This window comes from Stegostoma tigrinum, chromosome X (genome assembly GCF_030684315.1).
Source record: "Stegostoma tigrinum isolate sSteTig4 chromosome X, sSteTig4.hap1, whole genome shotgun sequence".
In the NCBI taxonomy this organism is placed as follows: Eukaryota; Metazoa; Chordata; class Chondrichthyes; order Orectolobiformes; family Stegostomatidae; genus Stegostoma; species Stegostoma tigrinum.
Window position 1 is genome coordinate 5,478,089 of NC_081404.1, and position 26,909 is coordinate 5,504,997.

At 43.6% G+C, this 26,909-nt stretch overlaps 1 protein-coding gene across 1 annotated transcript; it reads left to right on the plus strand.

Moving 5' to 3' along the window:
• Positions 1-13,283: 13,283 nt before the first annotated feature.
• On the plus strand, positions 13,284-26,657 carry LOC132207516 (probable G-protein coupled receptor 139). The gene is made up of 3 exons (XM_059643370.1): positions 13,284-13,481; positions 23,574-23,685; positions 25,768-26,657. The coding sequence occupies exons 1-3, from the start codon at positions 13,284-13,286 to the stop codon at positions 26,655-26,657; spliced, it is 1,200 nt and encodes a 399-aa protein (XP_059499353.1).
• The last annotated feature ends 252 nt before the right edge of the window (positions 26,658-26,909 follow it).

The following is a 26,909-nucleotide window of genomic DNA, read 5'->3' on the forward strand; positions in this document are numbered from 1 at the left end:
GAGTAGATTTCCTGAAGATGTTCCTAGTAGAGTTCATGTGGTGAAGCAGTGGATGTGGTGTATTTGGATTATCAGAAAGCCTTTGAGAAAGGCCTCCATGGCAATAAATATAAAGGTGCATGGGATTGCTAGTATTATAGTTAAGACGTTGCGTAGAGTAATCGTGAATTGGAAGGCAGAAGGCAGAAATTGTTTGCAAAAATATGATAAGGGAGAACAGTGTTTTGCTCATTTAAGAGGTAGTTTTTTTTTTACACTTAGAGACTTATACAGGAAAAATAACATCTGTGGAGAGCCAAGTAATTTGAATCAAACACTTAGCGATAACAAGGCAATTGAATTTAAATCTGACGTTTTTGACAACCTTGAGCCAAAGCTCTTGTTTGGAAACTGATATGCCATCCAAGGTACATAAGGAGAGGGTTTTTGAAGATCCATGTGAGAGCCAACCACCATCTGAGAAATAAGCATTGTGCTCACGCAAGAAATTGCTCAGCTCTCTAATGAAGCACGATTCATCTACAAAGGTTCAATGTCACTTCTCGCCAACAGTCTTCACAGAAGATTTCGTAAACAAAATATCCTCGACACCCAGATCAGTGGAAACGTTGAGAACGACAGAAGAAAGACGTGGAGACTCTGAAGAAGTGCATTTTAATTTATTTTCTTATTACTTGGGTTTGTTTTTTCTGTAAGTGGGGTTGTATCTTATTGGAAAAGCATACAAGTAGAATTTTAAGTCAGGGACTAGTTAGGAGTTAGGAGGGAGCTATTCAGTTTGTGACAACTTCTGTGAACTTGCTCACTTTTCCGGTCAATAAATAAATTGTTAGTTCTTTATAAAGTGAGTATAAGTGATTTTCTTCAAGTTAGCATTTGTTTTTCTGTTACAATGCCACCATGAGTTAGGGAAAATGTCACAAACATGAGAGGAACATAGCACTTGGAATCAAGATGCACTCAGCCACATGTCTTCTCAAATATGAAATACTTACGGATGGACAAAATCTGACTGTGATCTCCACCTAAGATAAAGAAACAATTTCCAAGAATAGTAGTTTGCATAAGACAGCAAGGCATCAGAAATTACAGCTTCTGCAATATAATACAATATTTTGATGTCCTCCCTTTCTTTGCAACATCATTCAGAAATTGCAGCCCTCCCTATCTCTGTGCACTTAATTAGCTTCTATGTCCTCTCGATTTCGTTAACATCCTGCACCCATTGCAAACCTTCTTATCCCGGACACACCTCTCACCTACTGATTTTTTTTTGTTTGTTTGGTCTTTTTTGCTTGATCTCTGCAATCTTTTTGCCAGATATTGGTTGCTTTAAGGGCTTTGTTGTATTCTTCAGCGATTGTGACACGCCCTCCCATGCTCTTGAAAGCCTTTGCCACAACTCTCCCAAACTCGGAAAACTTCTTCAACACCTTCCAGCCTGAGAGAAATTGGCCATGACAATGCACAGGAATTCCAACATTGTCTTCCTTTGGCAAAACTGAAAGTGTTCAAAACCGAATACTTGGAACTAATCAGTGATGACTTTAAACAGATCATCCAAGTGGCTTGCTCCATCAATTTCATGTAAAAATGTCTGAAATAGATATGGTCCCAAAGTACCAGCTCAAGACATGGGAGTAGGGCATTAGAGAGACAATGGGTGAACAAAGATATTCATATCACTTTCCTCACATTCCTTGGTGTTGTACATAATTGTGACACCAGCAGAAATCTCTGTGAAACTCCATCAGCTACCGGTGTCCATTCTGAAAATGCCTCCCCCGCCAATCTGATCTTCCTATCCTCTCTGACTTACCAATTTTACAGACTCTAATGTCTCGTGTCCCAAACCATGGGCTTGTGTTTATTTTTAAGGAGTCAAACGTTATCAAACTAATTCTGAAAATCCAGATACATCACATTCATCTATCGCCCGTTTGTTAACTCTTCAAAGAGTCATACAGTCATAGATTGGTATCGTATGGCAACAGACCCTGCGATCCAAGTCATCCAGGATGGTCGCATTCCCGAAATGAAACTATTCCCATTTGCCAGTCTTTGCTTACATTGTTATACAAATCTTTTCTATAACACTGAAACAGTGTTTTAAACCTTCTAACTGCACCAGCATCTTCCACTTCTCCTGACAACTTGTTCTATACACCTATCACCTTGTTTGTGAAAAAGCTCCTGCTCAGGTCCCTTTCAAATCTTTCTCCTGTCAGTTTCAGCCTAGGCCCTCTAGTTCTGGGTTTCCCCAACTTGAGGAAAAGACCTCAGTTATTTCAAGAACATAGAATACTTCACAATGCAGCACAGGATTGTTGACTTCAGACCATGATTTTGTGCTTAACGTGACACCAAATTGAACGTTTCCCCTCTGCCTGGCCCATACCCCTCCATTTCTTGCATATTCATGTGCTAAAGTCCCTGAAACACCCCTGTTCTACGTGTCTCCACCAGCATCCCTGCCAGCTCTTTCCATATTCCTGTAACCCTCTATGCAAAAAAAAATCTTGTCCTACAAGCCTCCATTGATATTTCCTGCTCTCACCTTAAATGCATGCCCCCGAGAATTCGACATTTCAACATTGGGAAGAAAGATTCTGACAGTCAAATTTATCTGTACATCTCATCATTTTAAAGACTTTTGTCAAGTCTCACTTCAGATTCTGCTGCGTCACAGAAAAGAACCCGACTTTTTCGCGATTCTCTTCATAGCTCATACCTTCCAATCCAGGCGGCAGCCTAGGAAATATCTTCTGCTCCCTCTGGAAAGCTTCCATATATTTTATGGAGTGTAGCGACAGAATTGAATGCAATATTCAAAGTGTGGCCTAACTAAAGTCTCAGAAAGCTGCAACATGGCAACATAACACTTGCACTTAATTCCCCAACCAAAAAAGGCAGCAGGCCATACACCTTCTTTATCACCCTGTCTACTTGAGGGACCACTTAAAGGGAGCTACGTACTTCAACCCCAAAATCTTTTCGGACATCGATGCTGTTCAGGGACCCGTCATTCGCTGTATGCGTTTCCTTAAAATTTGATCTCCCAAAGTGCAGTACCTCGCACTTACCTGTATTAAACTCCATCTGCCATTTGTCCTCCCACATTGGCAATTGATCTATACCCGGCTGTACCCTTTGGCAACTTGCTACACTCAGCAAAACTCCACGGATCTTGACACCACCTGCATACTTACCAACACACCCCATCTGCATTTTCATAACCAGCAGCAGAGGTTCCAGTCTGGATCAAAGCAGAACACAGCCAGTCATGGCCCTCCAGCCTGAAAAAAGTACCCTTCCACCACTACCCTCTGCCTTCTATGGGCAAGCTCATTCTGAAACCATGCAGCCCACTCACCATGGGCCCATGCATGTTAACGTTCTGGACGACCCTACAGTAAGTGACCTTGTCAAAGGCCTTACTAAAATCCATGTGTTTAACATCCACTGTTCTAATGTCATTGATCACCTTTATGACCTCCTCAAAAAATTAAATCAACTTAGTTAGACATGACCTGCCCCGCAAACAGCCATGCTGACGATCACTAATTGCATCATTCTTTTCCAAATGTACATAAATCCTCTCGCTTTTTCCGAGTTTTCTCTTAATGTTCTTCCCTCCTGGACTGCAGAAATGCACATGAGGCAATCTATTTAATTGAATGTGTTTCTGCAAATTGTGTGTTTATGGGATGTTACAATATTGGAACATATGTTGCTCAGGACTTAAATACTGCATTATTGTGTGAGGTTTTCTGATAGATTTAAGTTATCCCAATTCTTCTTTCTTTTGTTTGTGTTTTAGCTACATTGAATGAATAAAGGGTGTTTTGCTTCAAACGCTGGTAGTCTGACCAATTGAAGTGCACCGGTTGACAACGTCTTACACTTGCTTTTAAAAATAAGAGTAAAGCCAGACAAAGAGAGTGATGGTTATTTCCGTGTCATTTTCAGAGAATGATATGGTGCTGACTGCAATGATTTCAGATCTCGAAGTGGTATTTGTTACGGAACGGCTTAGTAGAGTCAGCAGGAGGCGCTGATGGCTCAGAGAAAAGGACAACCCACGAGGAAAGCGGATGGCAATGAGTGCAGTTCATTGCTCAGCGTGTCTGACAGCTGGGGCCTCCAAGGAGCCTCAGTCATGAACATTAAACTCTAGTTTGCATCGTTGGAAACAACAGAGATACGGGTGAAAAAATGTCTGAAGAGATAATTTAGCGCACAGTATCAATGCCTTCTGCCTGAAAAGGGTTTTCCCATGGGCTGCCGAGCATCAAGAAGTGCTTTTGGGCACAACATCTGATGGTCTGTTCATGAAATATCACAGTCAAAGGACACAGTCACTGTCAGCCGAGAGGAATGCTTCACTTGAGGGGATCCCGTGCCTCAGGCAAGGGGTGAGAGTAAAACTGTCGAGCCTCCACTTTAAGCCGAAAGAAACAAATGGGGCACACGCACACAGAATTTACCCTCGGCTGGAATCGAAACAGACTTCATGCTGATGTGCAACAGCAGTGCCAGCCACTGAGTCACCAGTTAGCATTTAGAACAGCGCGAGATATTGAATTGCCTCCCATTGCTGATTTAATGCCCATCAGGTCAGCTTCATGTGAGGAGAACCATGCCTCAGTCGAGAAGTGATGGTGGAAATGTGGGAGCTTCGTTTTAAAAATAAAGAAAGAATGAAAACGCAACGTCTCCCAGAACGGGAACAGAACCCATATTGTTAGCATCACTTTAGCTTGACAAACCAGTCACTCAGCCAACTGAGCAAACAAAGGCCCTGTAGCAGCCGCACCTCAGTCCCTTCTCAGCCTGGAAAAAGCGAGTGAACCGTCTCTGGGCTGCTCTCAATGCCACTTTCTCTTCCTTGAGGAAAGAAACAGGTTGGCTGGCATCTATTCTATTGAGCTGAGGAAGGCACAGTGCAAGGCCATCTCCTTCCGGTCTGCAGATAACAGTTTTTGCACGAAAACATGTAACATTCCGTAAAGGAAAGTATGAGGGTGTCGCTGGCCAGGCAACGTTTATTGACCATCCCTAATTTCCCAGAAAGCAGTGAAGAGTCAACCACATTGCTGTGGGTCTGGAGTCATACGTTCGTCAGACCAGGTTAGGATGGCAGCTTCCTTCCCTGAATGCCATCAGTGAACCAGATGGTTTTATTTTCCCTCAACTATCGGCAAAGGATTCATGGTCATCATGAGATTATTACTTCCAGCTGTTTTAAAAGTTAACTTCAAATCCCACCACGTGCCGCTTTGGGATTCGAACCCAAGTCCCCAGCACTTTATCTGGGTTTCAGGATTAAAAGAGTAGCGGCAAGAACAGTAAGATTTCGGCACCCCTGAAGTTATCAAGTAGTCACTGACATTTCGATCACAATGGAACACTGATCCAACTTTCAAATTTACTTCTTTACGAACTGCAATGTTCTTTGCCTTGGAAAGGCACGAAGTCTCAGGTCGCCCGCCACTTCAATGCACCACTGTGTTCGCTGGTCAACACCGGTGTCTGGGGCTTGCTGCAGTGCTCCAGTCAGGCGCAGCACAAGCTGGAGGAACAGAATAACATTTTCTGCTTGGGAACCCCAAAGCCTTCAATATTGAGATGAATAATATTAGACCCTGAGTGCATTCTCCCTGGTCATTTGTCCATGGCCACATACTAGTCCATGTCATGGCATGAGCTGCTTTCAGCACAGCCTACTCATTATCTCCAAGACCATCTTTCCTCCTGGCTGGCCTTATTACCACATAGGACCAGGCAATCACAGAGTGGTCCGGTATTTATCACCCATCCATAGTTCTCCTTCAGAAGGTGTCGCGGAGCTGCCTTCTTGAGCCACTGCAGTCCATGTGCTGAATGTAGATGCACCATGCCCTCAGAAAGGGCATTCTGGGATTTTGATCCAATGGCATTGAAGGAACAGCAATAGGTTTCCCAATCTGGATGGTGAGTGGTTTGGAGGGGAGTTTGTAGGGAGTCTTTTACCATGAATCTGATTCCCTTGTCATTCGGAACGGGAGCAATTAATGTGGCTTCCCCTCATTCAGTCTTTGCGAGTCTAACTTTCTCTCTCTCTCTCTCTCGCTCTCTCTCTCTGCGGGCTCTGCCTGTCCGTATCTGTTGATTCCTTTGACCCCCACATCCCCTTTCTTCAACACTTCACCGTTTCCAACAGCCGTCCTTTCTGAATAAGGGTCACCAGGTTCTGTTTCTCACTTCACTGATGCTACCAGACCTGTTGAAATACTCCAGCAATTTCTGTTTCTGTTTCAGATCATCGATATCTGACATTCTTGATTTTGTCCTCTCTAAGAGGACGTCTTGTTACTCGCTGTACAATGACTTTAAAGGCACTCTATTTTCTGGATTGCTGACGAACACATATCAGAACACAAACATGAGATACCGAGGTTCATGACGACTGAATATCATTGCGATTTGCCAGGTTTAATTTTGAGTTAAGCTGCTCGATCGGATTTATCAATGTTTCAGCTTGTTTCAATTTTAATTTGATGAAGGTAATCAAAACTGAAACTCGGGGGCTTGCAAAACAAAATTTCTCAGATGATCATTAAATGCTCTTTGCCATTGATAAACGACATTTGACTCTGGAAATGAGATCCAAAGCTTTGCTTGGATGTGATACCTGACTCAAAAAATGAAAGCTGGTGAAATGATCTGTGAAACTGCTCAAGGAACCTGCAACAAATGTGCACACTCAATCAGATATTCTTTTTGTGGGAGTATTTTGCAAGCAATCTGGTCTGTCAAAAATGCGTGTTAGATCTTTTGTGATTCCTGCTATTAATATGTGCATTGTACAAGTTTTTACGAACTGACAGATGAACTTTCCGACAAGATTCAAGAGAAGGCATGGTCCCTTCAAATCTGTCCTTCTATTGGCCACCATTATGCCTGCTCTGATTGTAACCTTAAATGCGCCAACCCCTGAAAATCCTTCATTCATGTCCCGACCATGAATTCATCCCCCTCTACTTTAACCATTACTCAACGACTCTGCCTCCACAGGTCTTTCAGGACCAGGGTACAAAAGCCTGACAGCCATCTTTAATTTTTTTAAACAAGTTGGCATCATCCCTCCTTAAACTGAGCCACACATTATTGTGAAGCATTTACCTCGAGTTCGAGATTGTCCTCCCAGTGCGATAGCCAAAATGTCACGACTCGACAAGTTCATGTCTCGTTGAATCAAGTCAACTCATAGATTTCTAAACTTCAGCAGATGGAAACCTCACCTTCTCAAAAATGTTCATCACGAAACAACCCGTCCATTCTAACTTTTACTGTGCATTCTGTCATGTCCGTCCGTAGATGGGGTGACCAACACCACATATCGTATTCTCACCATATTTACTGACGAAAAATGTTCTCATATTTATGAAAATGAAAACTCGTCGCAATTAAAACAAAATTGTATGGACCTTCCTCTTTACTTTTTGCACCTGCATGCAAGTTTTGTGTTTAAACTTATTTTGAACTCATACTCTGGGAGAACTACAGGCCTCTCTCCAACTAGCTCATACTCTCTAATCCAGATAGCATCCTCGTCAAACTCTTTGGCATTCCCTCCCGATCGGTCGTGTCATGTGGTGACCAGAATTGAAGGCCAGCACTCGAAGTGTGGCATGAACAAAGTCTTAAAATTTTGCAACATAACATCCTGACTCTTGTACGCATGCCCCAAACAATAAGCAAGCATACCAGACAGATGCTTGACCACCCGATGTATTTGTGTGCGCAAATTCAGTGTTACCCACTTTAAACCCAAGATCTCAAAGTGTGGTAAGAAATAATGGGAACTGCAGATGCTGGAGAATCCAAGATAACAAAGTCTGAAGCTGGATGAATACAGCAGGCCACGCAGTATCTGAGGAGCACAAAAGCTGACGTTTCAGACCTAGACACTTCATCAGAAAAGGGGGATGGGGAGAGGATTCTGAAATAAATAGGGAGAGAGGGGGAGACGGACAGGAGATGGATAGAGGAGAAGATAGGTCTAGAGGAGAGTATGGGTGGGGAGGTAAGGAGGGGATAGGTCAGCCCAGGGAGAACAGACAGGTCAAGGGGGCAGACGAGGTTACTAGGTAGGAAATGGAGGTGCAGCTTGAGGTGGAAGGAGGGGATAGGTGAGAGCATTAACAGGTTAGGAGGCGGGGACGAGCTGGGCTGGTTTTGGGATGCAGTCGGGGGAAGGGAGATTTTGAAGCTGGTGAAATCCACATTGATAACATTGGGCTGCAGGGTTCCCAAGTGGAATACGACTTGTTGTTCCTGCGACCTACGGGTGGCATCATTGTTTCACTGCAGGAGGCCTAGGATGGACGTTTCGTCTAAGGAGTGGGAGGGGCTGTTGAAATGGATCGTGGCTGGGAGGTGCAAGTGTTTACTGTGAATCGAGCTTTGGTGCTCTGCAAAGCGGTCCCCAAGCCTCTGTTTGGTTTCCAGAATGTAGAGGGAGCCACGTGTACAGCGGATGCAGTATTCCACATTGGCAGATGTGCAGGTGAACATCTGCTTGATGTGGAAAGTCAACTTGGGGCTTGGGATGAGGGTGAGGGAGGTGGTGTGGGGACAGGTGTAGCACATCCTGCGGTTGCAGGGAAAGAACCGGTTGTGGTGGGGTTGGAGGGGAGTGTGGAGCAGACGAGGGAGTCACAGAGAGAGTGGTCTCTCTGGAAGGCAGACAAGGGTGGGAATAGGGGATGGAATTTTTGCAGGAAGTGGGTTGGGAGGAGGTGTATTCTATGTAGCTGTGGGAGTCGGCGGGCTTGAAATGGACATCGGTTTGTAGGTGGTTGCCTCAGATGGAGACAGAAAGGTCCAGGAAGGTCAGGGATGTGTTGGAGATGGTCCAGGTGAACTTGAGGTTGGGTGGATGGCGTTGGTGAAATGTATGAACTGTTTGAGCTCCTCTTGGGAGCATGAGGCAGTGGCGATGCAGTCAACATTGTAATGGAGGAAGAGGTGGGGTTTTGGGCCAGTGTAGGTGCGAAAGAGGGACTGTTCCACATAACCTACAAAGCGGCAGGCACAGCATGGGCCCATGTGGGGACCCATGGCCACCCCTTTAGCCTGTAGAAAGTAGGAGGAAACAAAAGAGAAGTTGTTGAGGGTGAGGACGAGTTCGGCAAGGTGGATGAGGGTGTCAGTGAAGGGGACAGGTTGGGCCTGTGGGACAGGAAGAATCGGAGGGCCTTAAGGCCATCTGCATGGGGAATAAAGGTGTATAGGGACTGGACGAACATGGCGAAAATGAGGTGTTGGGGACCGGAGAATTGGAAGTTCTGGAGGAGGCGGAGGGCGTGGGTGGTGTCACAGACGTACGTAGGGAGTTCCTGGACCAAGGGGGAGAAAATGGAGTCCAGATAGGTGGAGATGTGTTCGCTGGGGCTCAAGATCTTCTGTATATCAGCGTTGCTCAAACTCCTGCCATTTAAGATGTCGTTATATTTGAGAGAGTGCAGAAAATATTTGTAAGGATGTTGCTGGGACTGGCGTGTTTGAGTTTTAGGTAGAGGCTGATTAGGCTGGGAATTCTTTTTTGTGGACTGTTGAAGGCTGACGGGTGAACGCACAGTGGTTTATCTAATCATAATGGGCATGGTTAGGGGGAATAGCCAAAGTATTTTTCCTCAGTTCAGAGAGCCCTTAACTCTGGGATATGTGCTTAAAGTGAGAGGGCAAAGATTTATAAAGGACCTGAGGTATGATTCTTAACGCAGACGGTGGTGCTTGTTTCGATGAGCTGCAGAGTAGGTTGTGGATGTGGGTACAATTTCAGCATTTAAATAACATTTCGATGGATATATGAACAGCAACGGTTTAAAGGGATAGGGGCCAAATGCTGTTAAATAGGACGAGGTCAGATTGAGATGTCTGGTGGGCACAGCTGAGTTGGACTGAAGGGCCTCTTTCCATGTCATATACTCTATGACCGTAAACGGTGAAAATCAATTCTGTCCCATCAACGATTTCGGAATAATTTGTTCAGACTTCGATAATATTGATACACTTTTACTTTCCTTCTTGAAGTTCATGCTGGTCGTTTGTTTTTCAATTCTGCTATCCTCGATTCCATTTTTCTCATGTCAATTGCGATTCCGTCGAACCAGAGTTATCGGACAATGCAGTCAGTGGCCATTCAACTGACATCCCACGTTACTACCTCATTTTAGCGGCTGCCTCCCAAAGCTTTCAGGTCACCACTCTTCAGGTGAAGTACCAAGACCCTCATAAACCGTTTGAGTTTCCCCACCTCAATAAGCAAACAGCGGCATCCAGATAGCCATTTCCTTCTAGACTCATGGAACAAACAGCTGTGCATGCTGTAAAACTGAAATGAAAGCAGATGACGCTGGTGAAACTCAGCAGTTCTGGCAGGATCTGTGCAGACAGCAACGAAGTTCAGGTTTTGAGTCCAGTGAACCTTCCTCACAATTGACAGTGTTAGAAGGGCGTGGTATATATGATAACGAAAGGGAACTGGTGGGAAATTCATCGATATTATTGGAAGAGTGGACAGTGAAGAAGGTCGTCCAAAAGAGCAAAAGGACCTTGGTCAATTTGGCAAGTGGGTGGAGGAATTGCAGACGTGGTTTCATTTTGGTAGATGTGGGGTATTGTATTTGGACAAGACAAAATGCTGCAGGAATTATGCAGCTAATGGTATGGCAGTGGACAGTATCGTTGAACAGAGAGATAAAAGGGTTCACGTAAATAGTTCCCTGAAAATGGCATCACAGGTAGACAGGGTGTTGAAGAGAAGGTGATTGCCATGTTTCCCTGAATAAGTCAATGTACATGGGCTTGTGAATGCAATTTGTGGCTGAACAAATATTGTACCAGCCTCCACCACTTTTGTTTTAAATCACTTTTGGTTTGATGTTACTGCACTGAAAAGGATGCAAACAAGATTTCCATGTATGTTACTGAGAATTGATGGTTTGAGTCACAAGGAGAGGCTGGATAGGCTGGGATATTTTACCGCTGCAACGTTTAAGTCTGAGGGGTGTGTTTGTCGAGGTGTATGAAACAATGAAGGGCACAGAGAAGATGAACAGGCAAAGTCTATTTTTTTTCTCGGTTATGCAGTTCAAAACTAGAGGGCGTAGGTTCAACATGAGAGGGGAAAGATTTAAAGGGGACCTGACGGGCAACTTGTTCACCAGAGGGAGGTGCATGTATGGGACGAGCTGCCAGAGGAAGTGGTGCAGACTGGAACAATAGGAACACTTCAGCAGCATCAGGATGTGTACATGAATGGGAAGGTTTAGAGGGAAATAGGCCACAGGCAGGAAAATGGGATGAGCTCACTTTAGGAAAGCTGGCCAAAATGGACAAGTTGGGTCTGTTTCTGGCTGCATGACTCTGTGACTGTATCTGGGTAAAACTGCTTCTGCTCATCAGTCCTACATTGCAGTCCTCTGCTTACAAATTTGCATTCTCCTCATTCTTCTGGGGTTTTCCCTGCTACTGACTGATCATTGTATGGAGAGTTGATCCTGGGTGGCTCATATTATACAAGATAATGAGAGGCAGAGATAGAGTTGATAGCCAGAGACTATTTCCCAGGGCAGAAATGGCTAACACGAGGGGTCATAGTTTAAGCTGGTTGGAGGAAAGTATTGAGGGGATGTCAGAGGCGGGTTCTTTACACAGAGTGCTGTGAGAGCATGGAATGCGTTGAGCAGTTGTGGAAGCAAGGTCATTTTGGGTCATTTAAGAGACTGCTGGACATGCATATGGTCACAGAAATTTGAGGGTGCATACATGAGGATCGATGGTCGGCACAACATCGTGGGCTGAAGGGCCTGTTCTGTGCTGTACTGTTCTATGTTCTATGTTCTATGTTCTATACTACTTTATCATTGAACTTCTAAACGTAGGGCACAGGGTTGAATGGCTTGCCCACTTCTGGCAGTGAATCTCAATCTCTGTGCTTAACACTATCAACCCAGGAGTGGGTGATTTCATTGGAAATGGTTTGGGTCAATATTACAAATTGTTTTAATTTATTATCGTCTCATAACAAGTCAACAGACAAGTTTGACCTTGGAACTTTTTCTCCATCCAGTTTGAACCACGCACTCAAAATGACTGACCAAGAATGCTCAACCTCTGATCCCGTTTCTATTTGTTACAGTTAACTGACTAGGAATAAAAATCTTGTGTCGCGGAAAGTATGGTCTCTCTGAATGCATTACTCAAGACCTGGTGGCCATGGCAATTGCAGATCTGCTGCTCACTATCATTCTGTCATCTTGTGGCGAATCAGTTATTGTTAATTCCCAGGATCATTCCTGAACATCACGCCTTTGTGTAGTATTAACTCTGTCCTGGTGATGCAGCAACAGATTGTTCTGTTTGCATCACTGTCACGTTTTCCTCTGATCCATTTGTTGTCAATTGTTGCCAGAAGTTGAAAACCAAATATTGCACCAAGAAAACTGCAACAGCAGTTCCAGCAACAACAAGCACTCTGCTCTTTTTTGCAAAAAAAATGACCACTTTCTTCAGGTATGAAGTTTTCAGAATCTATAACAATGTTGAGTGGTCCTGCACGAATACTGAAGCATACTATGAAAATCCCAACGAATAGGATAAATGATGTTTGAAAATGTCTTAACTCCAATGCACTCATTTGCTTAAATTTTGTTGGTTAATATTCTGACAGTCAGGCGCATTTTAGTGGCCAGTCCGGCCCGGAAGCGACCGAAGGATCAAAGCAAGAGGCAGGATCATTGTTCCACAGAAATGGAGAGCAGGAGAAAGTCGATCATTTTTCTCTTCGTGATATCCGGTAGATTCATCCTTCTTTGGTTTTGTTACCGTTTGAAGTATTTTAATACTGTTGGCCTGTTATTGAGTTGCGCTTCTGCAGATATTTTCCTGTGTGTTGCAAGTATGCTCCGGGATGTAAACTGCTGCACAAACACATTTATTTACCTAGCAACATTCTCCAAGTTCAGAGAAAAATTCGCAAACTCCTTGATGATTCCTTGTAAGCAAATTATTCATTGTAAGCATCAATAAAACAAATGGTAATTCCACATCATGACAAGGGTAATAGATAATAGTGATTGCTGGATGAATAACCGAAAGGAAAGGTTCTGCAGGAGCAAATATGTCTAACATTAGTGGTGACGAAATGGATCCAACAACAATAAAAGGTTCCAACAGACAACAGATGGAATAAACAGCACGTTTTTAGTCACACAAAAGACCATTGGGTGACCATGAAGAAACGAGGAATGAAAAGCGTCACAGAGTGTCCTCCGGAGCAGGATGGGAGGCACAATTCACGGGAAATGTCCTCCTACGTTGGTCTGATTCTTTCCTCACATCAGGAAGAGGATATTATTCTTAGAAAAGCAATGTCTGCGCCTGGTGGAAAAGTGCGAATTTGTGAGAATACTTCAAGTAAGATTGTCATGGTATGTTTTCCTCTAATTATCACTGAATTACAAACACTGTGGAAAAGGTAAGGTTGAGTGGCCTTGACACCACCGAGACATTTGGAAATTTGCAGGAAAATGGCTCAACGCAGAACTGGAGGCAATGCAATTTGGGGACAGTGTTTCCTCGATTTGGAGCGTTATGGAAGACAATGAAAGTTGGTTGTATTTGAACAAGAGGGTGGTTAACCCAGCTCCACGACATCTCTGCAGGAATTCCACAGTGTCGTGAACCAGGCCGAACCATTTACACTGTATCCACCATGATATCAGAGGAAAGGATGTTCGCTGATGCTCCCACAATGGTCAGCAAAATAGATCAAGAAACACTCGTGTGAGTCAATTCCATGAAGAGAAAGAGATGGAAATCGCAGGAACGAAAGAAACGGCAGGGAAGAAATTACGCCCTTAGTATTGTTTTAACTAGGAGGGAGTACAACAGTGTAAAATGCATGACCTGTAAACCCAACCTCGGAAGTCGGGAAGGTGATCGATTTATTCCAAACCCAATGATTATTTGGCAAGTAGAAAAACCTTTGATTCAGCACAGGCAGCGCGGAATTGTGAAGGGGAGGTCTGAGTAGATCTCCAGAATATATTCCAGGCAGAGTTCGTGCGGCGAAGCAGAGGATATGGTCTATTTGGATTATCAGATGGATTTTGACACAATGCCTCAAAGTGCCTCATATTATTGTGCACCACATCGCCTGCAAAATACCGCAATGGATGAAGGAATGAGTCCCACACATGTTGGGAATCAAGATACACTCATCCGCAAGTCATCTTAAATATGAAATACTTACAGATGGCCAATATCTGACTGCGATCTGATAAAGAAACCATTTCCAAGAATAACTCATAAAAGAAAATGGCAAGACAAGGGAAATGATATTTTCTGCAACACGATAAAATTTAATTGACTCCCCCTCCCTCTCCCTTGGAAATCGATCATTCTCTGCAGCCCTCCATGTCGTTGCAACACAATTCGGGAACAGATGGCCTCCATATCTCTTTCAAATCATTCACTCAATGTAGTCCTCCCTAAGTCTGCAAAATGATCCAGCCACTGGGCACTCACTATATCTAGAATATCAATTAATCCCTGCAGCACTCACTATCTCGAAATATCATCCACTCACCACAGACCTCCTGATCTCTGTAACATCATTCACTCAATGCAGCCCTACCTAACTCTGCATCATCATTCAGTCACTGCAGACCTCCCAATCTGTGTAACATCATTCACACAATGTAGCCCGACCTAACCCTGCATCACCATTCACTCACTGCAGCCCTCCCTATGTCTGTAACATCACTCACTCACTGGACGTCTCTCTTCTCTGTCACATCATGCAGTCATTGCAGCATTGCATGTCTCTGTAATATCATTCAGTCACTGCAGCTCTCCCGAACTCCGTTTCATCATTCAAACATTGGACGTTCCCATTTCTGTCGCATATTTAACTCATGGCAGCCCTGCTTATCTCTGTAACATAATTCAAACACTCCAGCCCTTGCTTTCTCTCTGATATCATTCACTTCCTGCAATCCTCACTATACATGTAACATCATTCGTCACTGAACCCCTCCCTCACTCTGCAAAATCTTTCAGCCACTGGGCCCTCACCATCTCTGAAATGTCATTTAATGCTGGCAGCACTCTCTACCTGTCTCGGATCATTCAGTCACTGCAGTCAAACCTATCCCTATAACATTGTACAGTCACTGCGGCCTCCCTGTCTCTGAAGTAGAATGCACCCAATACAGCGGTCCCTATCACTGCAATATTATTCACAAACTGCAGCTCTCCAAATCTCCTTCACAACACTGATCCAATGTAGCCCTCTCTATCTCTGTCATATCATTCAGTCACTGCAGCCCTCCCTTTGTCCATAAAATTGTTCACTTCTGGCAACTTTTCGTATCATTAAAACACTATTCATTAACTGAAGACATTTCTATCTCTGTAACATCATTCATTTCCCACAACTGTCCGAGTCTCAGCAACATCATTCACTGACTGCAGCTCTCGCTCTTTCTGCAACGTCGTTCATTTACTGCTGTCCTCCCTGTATCTGCAACGTCCTTCACCTCTGGAAGCTGTCACGCTCATTATAACACACATCAGTCAGTTCTTCTCTTCCTGTCTCTGTCATAGCAGTCACTTTCTGCAACTCTCATCTCTGCGACATCATTTAGTTCCTGCAGGTGCTCTCTGTCTCTGAAACATCCTTCACTCACTGCAGGCATCCCAATCTCTGTAACATCATTCAGTCATTGCTGACCTCATTATCTCTGTAACAGTGTTCACTCACTGCAGTTCACCCGCCCTCCACCCCCGTCATTTGATTCCGTCGTTGAAAGCCTTCTGTCTCTGCAAAATATCTGTCAGATCATTCAGTCACATGAGCCCTTACAATGTCGGTAATGTCGCTCGTTCACTGCAGCTCTCCCTACCTATGTAATGTCAGTCACTTCCTGCAATTCTTATCTCTGTAACAGCAGTTACTTCCTGCAGTCCTCGCTATCTATGCATCATCTTTTATCAACCACAGGCCTCTCTATCACTTAATATCAGTCACTCACTGCAGCCCTCCAGAAATCTGCAAAATCATTCAGTCCCTGGGTCGTCATGAACACTGGAACATCATTTAATACATGCAGGACTCCGTATCTCGACAGTATCTTCCAGTCACTGCAGAACTCCCTACCTCTGTCATATCGTCCAGTCACTGCCGACCTCCCTACCTCTGTCATATCGTCCAGTCACTGCAGACCTCCCTACCTCTGTCATATCGTCCCATCACTGCAGGTGTCCGAACAAGTGTAACATCATTCACTCCTTGCTGCTCTCGCTCTTTCTGTAATATCGCTCACTCACTGCAGACCTTTCTATTTCTGAAATGCCATTGACTGACTGAAAAACAGCCGATCTCTGGAACATCATTCACTTACTGCAGTCAGCGTTAGGTCTGTAACTCCGCAAAACCATTCAATGTGTCGTCACTATCTCTGTCATATCATTGAATCTCTGGAACACTCACTCTCTCGATAACATCATTAAGTCACTGCAGCCAAACTAATTTCCAAAACGTCATACAGTCACTGCAGCCTCCCAGTCTCTGAAATCGTTCACACACTGCGTCCCTCCAAATCCACTTCACACTGTGTGTTTACAGAGCCTCCTCGACTTCAGTCACATCGTTCAGTCAATGCAGACTCCCTCTATCGATCAGATCATTCACGCCCCTGTCCCTGCAACGTCTAAAAGAGTCAATTCCGCCTTTTCTATCTCTGTAACATCATTCACTCACTGAGACATCACTATGTCTGTGCCATCATTCACTTCCGGCCCTCTCCCTGTAACATCGGTCCGTCATTGAAGCCCACGCTCTCTCTGTAACATTATTCAGTCAAAGCCCACACCCCTATCTTTGTAACATCATTCAGTCTCTGCGACCAAACCCGTCTCTGTAACTGCAGCTGCCCCGATGGCTGAAACATCGGTCATTCACTGCAGCCCTTCCTAGCTCTGTGTCATCATTCACTCACTACAGGCCACCCGATCTCTGTAACATGATACAGTCACTGAAGACCTCACTGTCTCATTCAGTCGATGCAGTCCTCCCTCTACAAGTATCATCTTTCATTTTCGGCAGCTCTCCCAGTCTCTGCAATATCATTCGGTCACTGCAGCTGTCCCTATTTCTGTAATGACACTCCGTGACCCAGTCCTCCCTCTCTCTGGAACATCACTGCGTCACTGCAGGACTACCATATCTGGAAGATCATTCACTCAATTCAGACATCCCTATATCTGTAACATTGTTCAGTCACTGCAGCCCTCCGTATCTCTGTAACTTCATTTACCCACTGCAGACCTTCCTACCGCTGTAACATCATATACCCACTGCAGGCTTTCCTGTCACTGTAACATCATTTACCCACTGCAGACCTTCCTACTTCTGTAACTTCATTTACCCACTGCATACCTTCCTATCTCTGTAACATCATTTACCCACTGCAGACCTTTCTGTCTCTGTAACGTCATTTACCCACTGCAGACTTTTCTGTCTCTGTAACATCATGTACCCACTGCAGACCTTCCTATCTCTGTAACATCACTTGCCCACTGCACTCTTTCCTTTCACCGTAACATCATTTTCCCACTACAGACCATCCTCTCCGTTCTTTATTGTTTGGGAAGTTGTGTCTGAATCTTTGTGCTGGCTTTATAAGACAGAATTAGAATGTTATCTGTCGACCCGTACATTGACAGTTTACTTGTGATTTGCATTTACTTATCTGTAATAAATTTTAATTCTTGGAAAGCACAGGGAAATTGTCAGAGATTTCTGTGAATTTGCTGCCAACCAACAGGTGATGTGTGGAATTTGTATGTTTTGATTAAACTATTAATATTTGTGATGATCCCCACCCCACCCTCAGTGTAATTGGGTACAAAGGGGCAGAGCACTTTCCCAATTGAGTGAAGACGATGTGAATCAATCTACTTCCACCATATGGGGAGTAGACCACACATGCTGTATCCTATCTCGTCTTTCAGCGGGTGCTCCAACTCACATGCCTCCCTCCCAACACCCCGCCCCACCATTCTCAGGCCGTGTATCTTCGCTCAGTGTCAGTGATGTGGATGGCACTTATGGATTGGAAATAATACCACCCGCCTCTTGGCTGATTCTCTTTTTTTTGTATTTCTGCACTCGTCAAGCCAGTGGTGCAGCCAGAGATTGATCAGACGCCGAAGCTTGGATTGTGTTGCCAAACAAATAAAAGCATTTGTACAAGAACTAACATTCCACAGAATAAATGCAATATATCACCATATTTTGAAGGCTTCAGTTATATAACCTCTTCTAACACTGTAATGTATGAAATTATGATTTAGCCATTCCATAGAAGTACAAAAGTTGCCGGAAATAGTGAAGAGTAAAATAATTGACTTCATTCTATTCTCTATCTCTGGATGGCTGTGCTTCCCTCCTTTATTCTGGAACCTCAGTCCCTTGTGGGCTTGACTAACTATTACAATGTGCTTGACTGTCAGTGTGTTGATCAGCAGATTTAACAAAAATGGGAGCAAAGGGGCTATAAACTTGTTCAATAAGTCAAACTCACTCTACAGTGGCTCAGCCCATTTGCTTTCCTGAAGCTGGCATTTAAGGACACATTGTTGACTATATATTGAGGTTCATATATAGAGTAGAAGCAGGGAGTTTGAGATCAAGGAAAGAGTCTTGTGAAGCATATGAAGAAATAATTTGTTTCTGGATGATATTTATGATCGTAGACAGCAGATACATTGTGGTCATGGTCACCAAGTAGTGCACGGTGCAGTTGGAGAGACTGCACTTTTCACAGGGAAGAATCACAACTACAAGGAAATTAACTGCAGTGGAAAGAGAATTCAAAAGTAAATGTTGAAACAAAATGCCACGTGTCAAATTCAAAAAAGGATGGAATGAGTTTGGCTTCACCAGAATTGCTTGTGGGATGTGGCTGGTTGGCTGATGATTGACAGATTTTACTGCTCCGCAATTGTATCTTAAATACCAGTTGAACTGAACTTTCTCCATTAAGATTTGTTTCATGGGTTTTGCTGTTTCCACACAATCAGACAGAAAAATGCACACAAAGTGAGCGATTGCAGCAGAATCCCCGCTCCATCATCACTGGCAGAATTCAGTCCCTCCCCAGAATCATGCTCACCTTTCGTATCAAGCATCCAATCAGTTGTCAATTCTTATCTCAGCTTGCTTTTTGACAATCTCCAAGCTCGTACCTGAGAGGGAAATCTGTGATGCGAGGACAATGCAATGAAAGAAACTTCTGAGGGATTTGGAAAGGTTGAGTGACAGCTCTAATGGCGTGAATACATGTGAGATTTTATACTTTCTTCTGTGTTTTTTGTTAAAGTGGACAAATCAGTTTGTGTTGTATTTTCGTGAAATGTGTGCACTTTTTAACATTCTGAAATTATTTACTTCAGCGTTTGACTCTCTGATCAGTGCATTTGGGTGTTCATTTAATTTTTGTGATAGGTTTGAAAATTAAGTACTTTGCTCCCTGTGGGTTGGCACTGCTGCCCCTGAGGCCAGGGACCCATGTTTGATTCCAGGATGTCTGTGTGGAGTTTGTACATTCTCTCTGTTTCTGCGTGGATTTCCTTCAGGTGATCCCTCCCACAGTTGAAAAATGCGCTGTTTGTCATAGTCTAGCCATGCTAAATTGCCCATCATGTCTGTGGATGTGCAGGCGAATTGGATTATCCAGAGGAAATGCAGGGTTGCAGGGATAGGATTGGGTCTGGGTGGGTGTGTTGTTTGGAGGGTTGGTGCGGACTCAATGTGTTGAATCGCCTGCTTCCACACTGTGGGGACTCTATGACGCGATGTAGTTGACAAGACTGCGTTTCAAAAGAAAAAAATAATCGCCATTGAGGCAGGTAACTGTCCTGTAAATAGAAGCTTTTTTCATACAATGGTGGTTAAAGCAGCAGATGAAACGTTACATTGTAAGCTTAAACAAGAATGATGAACAATGAAAACCATTTTGATTCAATTCAAGGGAGAGCTTGCTGAACACAGAAGCCTGTCCCTTTGGGCTCCACAATCGGGACGACCAGGGCTGCCCACTCAGCAAACTACACTCGTTTGATAATTTATTCACATTCCCGCCTCCAGATTTCTTCCTCTACTTGTCCCTGCAAGATAAAAGGCACTGAGCAGGCCTTTCAAACCCGTGGGATTGATATAGGGTGACATTGGCTCCTTTGATAGTCCTTTGACTTTCCTGAAACACATACAGGTAATTAATTAGGACTTCACTGACGCAGCCATTTGCTCATCAAAGAACGTTGGGCCAACCAACGTGAATCTTTCTCAATCAATTTTGCCACATCAGTGCTGGGTCCGTGTCTTTTCCTGCAATCAGTGTAACTTCAACAAACCGCTTTTCATAAGTGACTGGAACCGAAGTTGTACCCTGAACCTGTAAAGTTTCTCCAGTACAGATTCTCTGTCTCAGTGTCAGTTTATGTCATCTTAAGGGTTAGAGTACTCAGCAAATTTTGTGAAGGACTGGTTCTGCAATCACTGACATGGCCACACCAGCGACAACCTCCATTAGAACTGGATGATCATTTCATCAGATTTTTATTTCAATTTGTTCTGACTTGGATGTTGCGGAGCAATTTAATTGTTCCATGACAAATAGGAATGGGTTTTCCAGGGTGTGGACTGTCCTGTTTACTGGCCAACATTGTCTTACTCAATTCAGGCCTAGGGGGACTCTCTTTTTTCTCAAGACCGCATACCTGAAGCACCGACGATGGCTTGCCAGCCCAGATCCTGAAGAAAATGTCAACCATTTCGCTGAGGCTTGGTTTTGTTTTCGGGTTTTGATGTGGGTTGACCTAGATTCCCTCTGTTCATGATATGTCCTCAGTGAGGCTATGCAATTGCCTTCACTCCAGTGGTGCCCGCCGACCTCACTTGGCTGAGTGAGGGTGATAGATTTGTTGGTAGGTAGGTAGATAGAAAGACAGAAAGAAAGGAAGAAGGCGAGTACATGGGAAAGAGTCTGAGGTGTCGGAGGAGATAGAGAGAGACAGGGCGACAGAGTGAAAGACAGATTGGGTGTAAGAGATGGTGACACAGTCTGTGAGAGACTGATGTATGAGAGAGAAATGGAGAGCACAAGGGAGAGTTTGGGTTGGAGAGGGACAGAGATGGGGTGAGAAAGACTGGGCAAGATGGATTGACAAAATGAGAGACAGGTTGGATGAAGGAGACTGAAGGATGGGTCAGGACAGAATGACAAGGCATGAGAGAGATGAGCAGACTGGGTTAATTCTGGCTAAGAAAGAGAGAGAGATTGGATGAGAAAGGTGGAGACATGGACATTTGAGAGGAATTAAGTTCAAGAAAGAGTTTGATTCCATTTAGACATTGAAGTCATCAACAGGTATGCAGAGAAATTGGGAGTATGCTTTAATGGATCACCCATGATCATATCAAATGGCAATTTTCCAATGGTTGAAGGGCTGCCTACTGCTCCCAGTTTCCATCTTTCTATCTTGAACCCAAGGTGTCGGGTGCTAAAATAAAATCCATATGTACACCACATTAATGGGAGAAATTTAACTCACAATCAAACAGACACAAAAGAACAAAGCCTCGTGTCCGAATGGTAATCCAGCTCCATCCTATAAATCTCAAAGACTTGGTCTCCACAGCCTTCTATGGTAATGACTTCCACAGATTCACCACTCTCCGGCTGAAGAAATCCCTCCTCTTGTCAGTTCTAAAGGGTTGCATCTTAGCTCTGAGGCTGTACAGGCAGGTCCTAATTTCTCCTACTGGTGGAAACATCTTCTCCACGTCCACTCTGTCCAGGCCTCTCAGTATTCTGTACATTTCAAGCAGATTCTGTCTGATCTTTCTAAACTCCATCAGGTACACACCAAGAGTCATCAATCGTTCCTTTAAGTTTAACTCTGTTATTTCTCACCCAAGTTCCTCCCTCTCCAAATGAGTGCTGAATTCTACCTTGTTATGCTCCTTGTTTCCCAGACGTGGAATACATTGCAGCATTTTGTTCAAAATGGGAAGCACTGGCCCATTGGGCACACCACATTTGAGTGTAAATACCACCAAATGGGCCACACCAGCACCAGTGTGAGGACAAAAAGGGAAAGGGAATCCTTTGCCTTCTTTCAAATATATCTCTGATGTCCTGTCACATGTGCCCAAAGACCTGAGGCTTGTGAACCAGTCAATTCAACCACTATAAATACCGAGGGAAGCTCCTGAACAATTACTTTTGACGGTACTCAGGGATGATGTCACAGAGGTTTCATTCAGGTCAATTTTTGAATGAGTGGGCCTGTGTTTTGTGAAATGGAGAGCTGGTTTGTACTGTTATCAAGTATGGGAGATTGATGTGGTGATATTTCTAAAACATGAAATTTTCCAACTGGGCTTTTCATGCAGACATTGAACCACAATTGTATGAATGAAAGCGTCTTCTGATACAAAACATTCCTTTGACTGGGCAGCGGTTAGAATCTGAAATGAATGGTCTCGGATTGTAAGTAAGCAAGATTTAATCTGTAGGCATCGAGTAAACATCTAAATCATTGGCTCATAGAGTCATACAGTATGGAAACAGACCTTTCAGTCCAACCAGTCTATGCTGGCCATAATCCCAAACTGAGCTAATCCAATCTGTCTGCCCTTGGCTCCTACCTCTCCAAACATTTCTGATTCATGTACTTGTCTAAATGTCTTTTAAAGTTGGCAACTGAACCCACAATCATCATTTTCTTTCCAACTTCATTCTGCACACAAGCACTCCCTCTGCAAACATATTGACCTTGTGTCTTTTTTAAATCATTCTCATGTGACCTTAAAGATATGTTCCCCAGTCTTGAAATCCCCCAGTCAAGGGAAAAGGGCCCTGCCGTTCACATCATTTATACTCACTATGATTTTATAATTCTTTCTCAGGTCACCTCTTAACTGCTTATGCTCCATTGAAAACAGTTCGAGCCAATCCAGACTCTCCATCTGACTGAAACCTTACACTCCTGGCAACATCCTGGTAATTCTTTTATGAATCCTCTGCAGCTTAATAATATCATTTCTATACCAGGGTGTCTGGAACTGTACACATTACTCCTGAACTGGCTGAGGAAAATAGTGGAGTGATAGTTGAACTGGGGCTGCTGACTGAGACAAGTTGAGCTGCTCTTCCAGAGATCTGAACCAGTCAGTACAGACCCTGTGGCAAAATGCTGGGTGGGAATATTTTGTGATATTTTTGAGCCTAAGAGTCACTCAACTGAAATTCTTCATCTCAGGAGAGCTGCAGAACTCTCCAAAACAAATTGTGAAATATTTTCCATCACTGGAGAGTTAACTTGACTGTCGTAATCTCTGTTTGTGAGCCTTTTGGAAAACAAACAACTGGAAAATTTTGCAAACACAGTATCCCGTGGCAGCTCCTGTAGGCTATAAAGTAAGGGCCTTTATCTTTTTTCTGAATCAGAGACATTACGAGCAACACAAAGTGATTGATCTTTCCAGTCAGAAAATGTATCGACCAATTCAGTTGGTGAGGAATATATTCTATGTTGCAATTGCTGTAATCGGTTTGCCTGGTAAGTGTCTGTGATTGCTCGGGGTAAGGTTCTTGTGGTGCGATGGTACTGTACTGACCCTGAGCAAAATCATGCCCGGGTTCAAATTCCCGACCTGTATCTCACATCTCTGTGCAGGTTGATTAAAGTGTCTGGAACGATTGAGGTTGCATGAACCAGTATGTTTTGAACAGTGACTCACTTAATTCAATAACCAAAAAAAAAAGCACAACATCATTTCAGACTGAAACCTATTCCTTGTTTTGAAAGAGACTGGAAGAGCATCAAGATATTGTATTTTCAGAAAATCTGTGCGCACAAGGCTTCATTGGGAAAGGTGCATGTTTGGTGACAGGACTACACATGTTCCAACGCACGTCCAGTGACTCTGAAATATCCAAAACTTTTGCATTCGATCTTCTCAAATAACCCATTGGTCAAAGAACACCTGTTGTTTTGGAATTTTTCCATCTCTGCAAGAAGCCTGTTTTGTTCTCTGCTATTTTAGGGAACGGGAGAGAGAGAGACAGAAGGAGTCTTTTGGCAATTTTAATTGGGATAAACGTTTACTCCTCTACCTCCCGGAATTCCATGTTTGTCAGTGACGTTATACTTGATATACAATTTTATTCCTGTTCATAAACAAACAACTGTGTTTGCTGATGAACCTGATTCACATATCATTTTGTGTGAAGTAAGGTGTATTCTTGTGTGGTTCGTTTTCACCTGGTGATATATGGAGCAGTGGGAACAGAGCTATAGAGCTCTCCTCTCGCATCCACCCTCACGTACACTGGGCTCTCGTCACAGAGACACAGGTCCATTGGAATTTGGGTGTCAAACATTATGAAGGAATACAGGGAAATCTACCCGATTTTCTGTTCATTAATCGATCACAAACACTTGGCTCATTGCTGAGGCTAATTCAGAAGTGGGAAAATAAAAAAAAAGATTGATTTGCAAAGTATCAACAAGCTTTGGCTGGTTTGCATGGCTGGGGATTTATGGCTCGAGTTTGAAGTCAGGGTGAGTCAGGCTAATCCACAGGAGGTAACACCACGAAAGGTGACGTGTGAAGGACAGATGGACAAATCAGAAGGTGAGTCTGATGAGTTTGTAGGTATTTCTTTGCAGGTGATGCACATTGCAGCGCAAAACGAAATGGTACAAATTGCAGCTGGAGGAGCAGATGGTCTACTCCAAGCTTGCACTGCTCCAGCTTCAGACACACAATTCCTCATTGGGCTATTAAAGCACTCACCTGCTTCTGGACAGGAGTCTGCTGCACCCCTCTGACTGATGTCCGTTAAAATAGATCTTTATCCTGATCTGTATGTGATTCGATTAGATTAGATTCTCTGCAGTGTGGCAAAAGGCCCTTCATCACAGCAAGTCCACACTGCCCCTTGAAGCATCCCACCCAGATCCACCCCCCCCCCTGCATAACCCATACAACTCTGAACACGATACCTCAGTGGCCAGTTGAAGTCATAGAGACATAGATTCATACAGCACTAAAACAGGTCCCTTTGTTCCACGAAGTCCATCCCAAACAAAATCCCAAACTGAAATATTCCCACCTGTTTGCTCCTGGCCCATGTCCTTCCCATTCATATATCCAACCAGATATCTTTTTCACATTGTAACTGTACATCCGCCACTTCCTCTGGAAAATCATTCCACACTTGAACAACCATCTGTGTCGAAAAAAACCTCAATGTCCTTTTTTTAAAAAAAATCTCTCCTCTCACCTAAAAAAATGTGAGTTTACTGAGTGCCAGAGCCAATGCACGTTTTGTGCTCCCTCATCTGAAAATTCCCCATCTTGGAGAAAAGACAATAACCATCAACTCTATCTGGAACTCTCATTATTTTACAAAATTTCAGCAGTTCATCTCTCCACCTCCTAGCCTCCAATGAAATCAATCCCAGCCTACACAGCCTTTGTTCACAACTCAAACCTTCTATCCCAGGCAACATCCTTGTAAATCTCTTCTGGACCCTCTCCAGCTGATTTGTTTGTGTTCACTGGTCTGTCTTGAGAAAATGTGAATGACTTTTTAAATGTAATTTCGCATCTCCTTTCCCTTCATTCTCTCACAGTGAATTCACTGGCACTTGTGATTTTATTCAGAGGAAAATGTGGAATTTCCTCATGCACCGCTTGTTACCTCGTTGCCATGGCAACAGCGGATCTACTGTATGTTATCCTTGAGGTCACACTCTACCGGATCAATGAATATTATTTCCCTGTCAATTTCTTGGATATGACCGCTGTCTGTAAAATTACCTCTGTGCTGCGCCGCGCTACCGCTGATTGTTCTGTCTGGTTCACCGTCACTTTTACTTTTGATCGATTTGTTGCCATTTGTTGCCAGAAGTTGAAAATGAAATATTGCACCAAGAAAATTGCAACAGCAGTTCTATCAACAACAGGCATTCTGACCTGTTTCAAAAACATTCCCACCTACTTCCGGTTTGAATCTTACCAAATCTTTAACAATGTCGAGTGGCTCTGCGTGAACAATGAAGCATATTATGACGATCCCATATGGATAGGATTCAAACGCTTTGAAAAGATCTTAACTCCAATGCTCCCATTTGCTTTAATTCTTTTGATAAACGCTTTGACAGTCAGGCAAATTTTAGTGGCCAGTCAGGCTCGTAAGAGACTGCAGGATCAGAGCAAAGGACAGAATTCTTCTGACCCAGAGATGGAGAGCAGAAGAAAGTCTATTATTTTACTCTTCACAATATCCAGAGGTTTCATCCTGCTGTGGCTGTGCTACCTTTTTGTATATTTTAATACATTCGATCCATTGTTCGATAAAAATTCTAAATCTATATTCCAATGTGTTGCATATATGCTCCGTGATATAAACTGCTGCACAAACACATTTATTTATGTAGCAACTCTCTCCAAGTTCAGAGAGAAGTTCACAAGCACGCTCATGTTACCTTTTAAGCAAACAATTCACTGTAAGCATCAATAAAACAAATGGTGATGCCAAATCAAGTGAAGAGTAATGGATGACAGTGAGCAAGTCTGTCCAGTATTACTGATGATGAAGCGAGTACTCAGCCCAATGACAAAAGGACGTCATTAAACTGCACATTTTTAGTACGACTGGAGGCTACTGCGTTAAGTCACATGGTTTCAACATGATTAATTAGGAAAGCAACAGTGTCAAAATGCGTCCTGCGGAGCAAAGAAAGGAGTCATAATTTAAAGGAACAAAAACAAA